The following is a 6,010-nucleotide window of genomic DNA, read 5'->3' as shown; positions in this document are numbered from 1 at the left end:
TTATTGAGGACTTATATGGGCACAAATTTAGCTTCTGCACTACTTTCCTAGTCTAGTCACCAAAATATTTTTCATTGGCACTGTCCTCTCAACTTTCACGATGATCTTTGTAGTTTCTTCAAGTCCTTGCTGCTGAAATAAAGTTGATCATGTGGTGCTGTTTCTTCGGTATTAAAAAAACATGATGTATGTGCAGTTCTGACTTTCCTTTTATTGATCTCATTGATCACTATTTCTGCAAGTTTGCTGGATGTGTTATTGTTACTAGTTGAATTAGACCTTTTTAGATTAGAGTTACTAGAGTTTTCAGTCCAAGTCTCATAATCTTGTTCTTTCATTCCAATGAATCATTGAAAGAACAGTGGCATAAAATTCACATACTTCAGGTCCTTCAATTTTCACGTTGTCAACTCTTGCCAGGGGAGCCTGGGAGTGGTCAGAACATTGAGGTATATTACATGATTTTTCATGGTATCTCTGCCAGCAAGTGAAACATGTTAAATACAATATAAATGAGTATTATCTATAAATATTCCTGATTATAGGTACATAATTACCTTATTGTTCAACCCCTTGGTGTCTATCATTATTGGTAAGTAAGGAAATGCTGACACCAGGTTTCTCTATCCACCCTTCTACCATTTCTCATTCCTGGAACATCCTACCTCCACCAAATTTCACACCTATCCTAATGGTACAAGTGTCTTTAATTATCATTGAACTCCCATTATAACTACTTCTAACTGCTACCAAATAATGGAGGAATGGAAGGGAAGAAAGGTAGTTTGAGACAAATTGGTACAAGGTATAAAAAGTGGACAGAGGGGGATTTCTGAGCAAAATTAGATGTGGGTTAGGAGGTGGTTTTTGGGATGCTTTCATGGAACAGTTTCATGATTAAATATACTAAAAATAGTTCATTATTCCACATAAAAAAGTGAAATTTAATGAAACACTGTGATAAATGGGAGAAATTTGGGTAAGCAAGTTATCTTGATGAAATGCAAAGGCAATGGAATAAAGAGAAATGGGAAGCATGCAGAGTTTATCAGTCAGTATATTTATGTTTATGGCATTATGGTAAAAGATTTGATTTGTAATAATTTAGGTTCCCTTACACAGGAGGTACAATGATTCAATTGTGATGCAATGGAAATTTATGATGAAATATGACCCTATATTGAAAAATTAGGGAACACATACTTAGGTGGTGACAAAGGAATGAAATATTTGACAATTGAATAAAATATTTAACTAATGAAATTTGCTCTAACAGGTCTAGCTGTTTCATTAATGGAATACTTATTTAATAATAAATTTTTCATTGCAATTTCATCCAACATTTTTGTCACAGCCGTATGGCCCTTGAGAACTTCTGCAATTGGAATAGGAGATAACTCCAAAACATCTTGATTCATTTTTGGCTCTCATTGTCTCCTCTAACCATAGCAAAGAAAGGGCATTAATCTGGCCCAAAAACACTGACTGGTGATAGTGTCTAAATTCCACATGTACGAGGAACCTCTAAAACACAGGTGAATAATCTGAAAGTATATTTTTTTTCCTTATAAAAATAAATCTTGTTTTTAATCGAAGGAGTATTTCATTCCTTTGATTTCAATCCCTATATTTTGGAACCAATATCAACTGGCACCACACTGACCAATCCCTTTCATATAATTAATCTGATAAGGTCTAACCCCATAGCTGTAGGTGCATCTACCATAAACTCAATATTTGGTCGGTAATAATTTCTTTGCATGCATAGATAACCATGAATTAAATATATTGTATTTAATATTCCAAACAGATCACTGTTAACTTAATTGCCATAAATTCAACCTATCATGAGGCAGACATAATTCCTGGATGACATAACTGAGAAAACAGCACTGGAGCCTACCCCCATCATATTAGAAATTATTCATGATTCCAGTTTCAACAATTTCATGGCTACAGATTCAGATAGGATCTCAAGGCTATGGCTCAATTTTATTACTTGGAATGAGCCACTTATCTGCTGGCTACAAGTGACAGAGACTTAATTTTGCTCAGGTAACCTGTAAATGTTATTGCTGGTAAGGCTAATATTCAAGGTAGGGAATAATCTTTTTCAGGGGGTAGGAAATCAGTAACATTACTTAAATGGACCACAATTTCGAGAAAGTGCCATGACAGGATGAGAGGAATCACTGTCTGGTTATTGCATGTGCAATTATGTAATCCCTCTGACGTAGATGTAGATTGCTCCCTGGCCAGCAATTGAGGTAGGTGAGTTGGTGGTCTGTTACCTACCTATAGCTCTATACGGTGTCAGCCTAGTCAAGGGGGATGATTGTGTTGAACTCGCCGCCGAGGCTGGCAAGGAGTATGAGGAAGACAAGAAGCACAACATCCTCAGGCGTTGGTCTCCCAGGATCCCTCTCCACCATTTCCCACCCGCCTCTTTCGCCACCCTCCGGAGATCCTCTCTCCTCCCCCAACCACCCTCCCCCGAACACATCCACCATCTTCCCCTCCACGCAAGCTTCCTGCGCTTCCTCCCGTCCTCCGGGTACCTTGCTCGCAACCCCATTCTTCTCTCCATCCGAAACCCGCCCCACTACCTCGCCAACTCCCTTTCCCTTGCCCACACCGTGGCCATCGTCAGCCACTCCCCCCGCCCCACTTCCCGTCACCATTGACGTCCCCGCACCACCTTCTTCCGCACCCATCTTGGCTCCGTACACTTCATAACCGACTCTTTCGCCAACCTCCGCAGATTCTCTCTCCTTCTCCAGCCCTCCCGGCCTATCGCTCGCCATCCCATCCTTCTTTTCATCCGACCTTCGCCCCACTGCCCCGCCGCCTCCCCTTCCCTTCCTCGCAACCTTCCCGTCGTCAGTCACTCTCCCCGCCCCCCTTCTCGTCACCCCTGACATCCCCTCTTCCCCTTCTTCCGCACCCACCTTCGTCCCGTACACTTCGCTTAAATCTCCCTTGCTCCATTTCCTCTTCGGGCTGCTACCGCCTGCGCCATAAAGAAATGCACATAAGGGTTATTGAGTTGTGGGTCAAATCTTCCTTCTCGTGTGCCGACCATATCTCCGTTGTATCTGAACCTCAGGTGCTCCTGGGTTGATGCCTACTCTAAGAAGCGCTCAATCTGATGGCTGTTTTATCTTTGTTCATCACTGTCATCAGTGAATGACTTCCCAGTTAAAGTTATAATCTCAGCGATAATGAGGGCATTCAAGAAAAAAACGTTTCAGACGCCGTTGACAAAACCAAAATTCCGAGTGATGACATATTTTACTACGAGCATTTCCATTGTCACGAAATGCCTTCATACCGAGCAAGAGAATAAATCCTTTTTGTTCGTCACTTCGCCTCATCACAAACACTATTATGAATACTTTATAAATTTAATCTCATAAATGCACGTTCTGCAGTACTTACACATAAGTCCTCCCATTTTAGAATGTATTCTAAGCTCGTTTTATTTTCATCCACTTCCAGCATTAGCGTCAATAACAGCTTTTGTTTGCTTTCTTAACAATGGTGACTAATGTTCTCTATTGATTGAAGAAGATCACCATAGCTGTGAGCATTAGCCTAATGGGGATATGAAACGATATTTATTTTAAGTTATATTTATTATCTTTAGCTGGTACTTTTTCTATTTACATTCTTCCATATCCTTCTCTCATCTATCTGTCTAATCATTTCATCGTGGTCCATGGCTTCCATGTATTTTTCCTATCAACAGTATCCATAATTTATTTTGCGGGTTTTGACTTTTTTTTGTATATTTCCATTTTTCTCGATAGATCTCAGCTTTATTCCCTCACCCAAGATTTTCTCTATGGCCTGCTTGTAGTCCTTCCTTGGCATTTCATTAAATTCTTCTACCTTCAATTTCCTAACCCGCCGCCCCTGCTTTATCTTTTGGGCCCAGATAATACATTTCAGCAATACTACATGGTGGTCAGAGTCCGCATTTTCTCTCGGGAAACCGTGCGAATTAATCACGCAGTTTTAAAATCTGCGCCAAACCATAAAATAACCTGATACTTTTCTGAGTCACCTAAAATTTTCCATTTACTTATGCCTACGCATCTTGTAGTGCATAAACCAAATGTTGGAAATAATTAACCTCTGTCTCCTGCAGATTTCAATTGCTTGTGGTGTGGATGACTGGGAGTCGCATGAATAAAGGTTGACGGAATATTTTCTGGTGCTGGATTTAGGGAGAGAAGCGACCGACGAAAGTAAAAACACACACACACACACACATATATATATATATATATATATATATATATATATATATATATATATATATATATATATATATATATATATTGAAGACGACGGCCGAGCCGTCGAAACGTCAAAACAACATATTGTGAGGGTCCTTTCTTTGTGTCTCTATGGTTTAAAAATCTACATCTGTGTTTTTATATATTTGTGCGTCGCCGAAGAGCGTCCCATTTCGAAGATATATATATATATATATATATATATATATATATATATATATATATATATATATATATATATATATGTCTGACCTGGGGAAGGCCGAAAGCTCGAACTTTTTAAAATGTGAGTGTCCTTTTACGTTTTTGGTTTTCGCGGCGTTCATTTTTCGCTCACTACGTGAATTGGCTGTCTTCGAAAAGAAAACGGGAAAAAACGCAGATATCACCCTAAGAAACTGATTTCTTAACGATGCTGTCATGGGGCCTTCGACGCGACATGCTGAGGAGGAGGGGAGGATGGTTATATCCGGTACTGAGTAGTATTTAACCTGTATTTTCAAAGTTGTTTTTGCTCACTACATTTTTAAAGGGGAGCCAACTCTAAGTATGCTGGATTTATATATTCTTTGTTCTTCATTTATTTTCACGGCTGTTACCTACACTATAGAATTCTTTAGTTTCCCGCTCGCGAGCCGCCTAACGGATGTCACTTGCGGGCCGTAGCGAGTGACCGCGGCGCAGGTCGCCCATCTTCACATTCCTTCCCATCTCACCAATTATCTCTGCCATCATTTCCTCCGGAGCCCCTCTTCCCTTCAGAACGGTGCTTCAGAGAGCTACGCGGCACTCGACAGTTCTCTTCCCGTTCCTCGCGAACACTGAGTTCCCCATGAACTCGCAACCATTTAAAATTCAAGAAAAAAATATGCGTAAAACTCGTCATTTTAATATCCGCAATCAAATTGTGGATTTCACGTAATGGCTCAGGGACGAGCACTGTCTCCCTCCTGCCTTTGGAAACTGCAGGATAAGATGTAAACGGTTATCATTAAGTCTCAATACCATTTGATTCCATTTGAAAACATTTCCTCAGGGCCGAGACCAATTGGGATGAGCCTCAGTTATTGATGCTGATTACATTTTTAATAATGATAAAGGAGGATTTAAAATAGAGTTTAAAAAACTCAGGCTTAAACTCGCTTTCATAATAATTAAATTTCGTTGGTTTCGTTAAATGGCTGAAATTCCCTATATATAGTACATCTGCGCGGTGACCATGGCACAATAAATACCTATTCCAAAAAGACTTGGGACTGAGAAATATATTGTACGATTCAAACGGCGAAAGTAATATAATAAGGATTTGATTAAATAATGGCTAAAAACTAAGTTCCCTAGGGTAAAAAATATTCTTGGGTATCTCTAGCGAGGGCTATACTGATCACTTATCGTTTCTGGAGCATATTAGCATTTTAAAACACTCGATTATATATTAAATCTTTTTCATTCTATTCTATTGATAATATCTACCATAGTGCTATAGAGCCAGTAATAAATTTATATAACATTCACAAAATATAACAAAAGAGACCTACTTCTATTTGGTGGAAGAGATTTAAAACTTTTGTTTGCGCGCGATTTCCAAATTAGGCCTGATAATCCAATGTCGCAACTAAATTTACCATAACATCGTACATACTAGAATGTTTAGATGATTTCCGAGACCTAGTTAGTCTTCATCAGAAGCCTATAGTATAAGGATACAA

General features: G+C 39.3%; 1 protein-coding gene across 1 annotated transcript; it reads right to left on the bottom strand.

Annotated features, from left to right (window-relative positions):
- Nucleotides 1–2,318: 2,318 nt before the first annotated feature.
- Nucleotides 2,319–3,454, bottom strand: LOC139687653 (glycine-rich protein 1-like). The gene is made up of 2 exons (XM_071584893.1): nucleotides 3,439–3,454; nucleotides 2,319–3,010 (listed from the first exon to the last, which is right to left on the bottom strand). The coding sequence occupies exons 1-2, from the start codon at nucleotides 3,452–3,454 to the stop codon at nucleotides 2,319–2,321; spliced, it is 708 nt and encodes a 235-aa protein (XP_071440994.1).
- Between the last annotated feature and the right edge of the window lie 2,556 nt (nucleotides 3,455–6,010).

This window comes from Hetaerina americana, unplaced genomic scaffold (assembly GCF_022747635.1).
Source record: "Hetaerina americana unplaced genomic scaffold, ioHetAmer1.1.p SCAF_2, whole genome shotgun sequence".
Classification (NCBI taxonomy): Eukaryota; Metazoa; Arthropoda; class Insecta; order Odonata; family Calopterygidae; genus Hetaerina; species Hetaerina americana.
The sequence above is the reverse complement of the archived record's forward strand: the minus strand, read 5'-3'. Positions and strand labels throughout refer to the sequence as shown.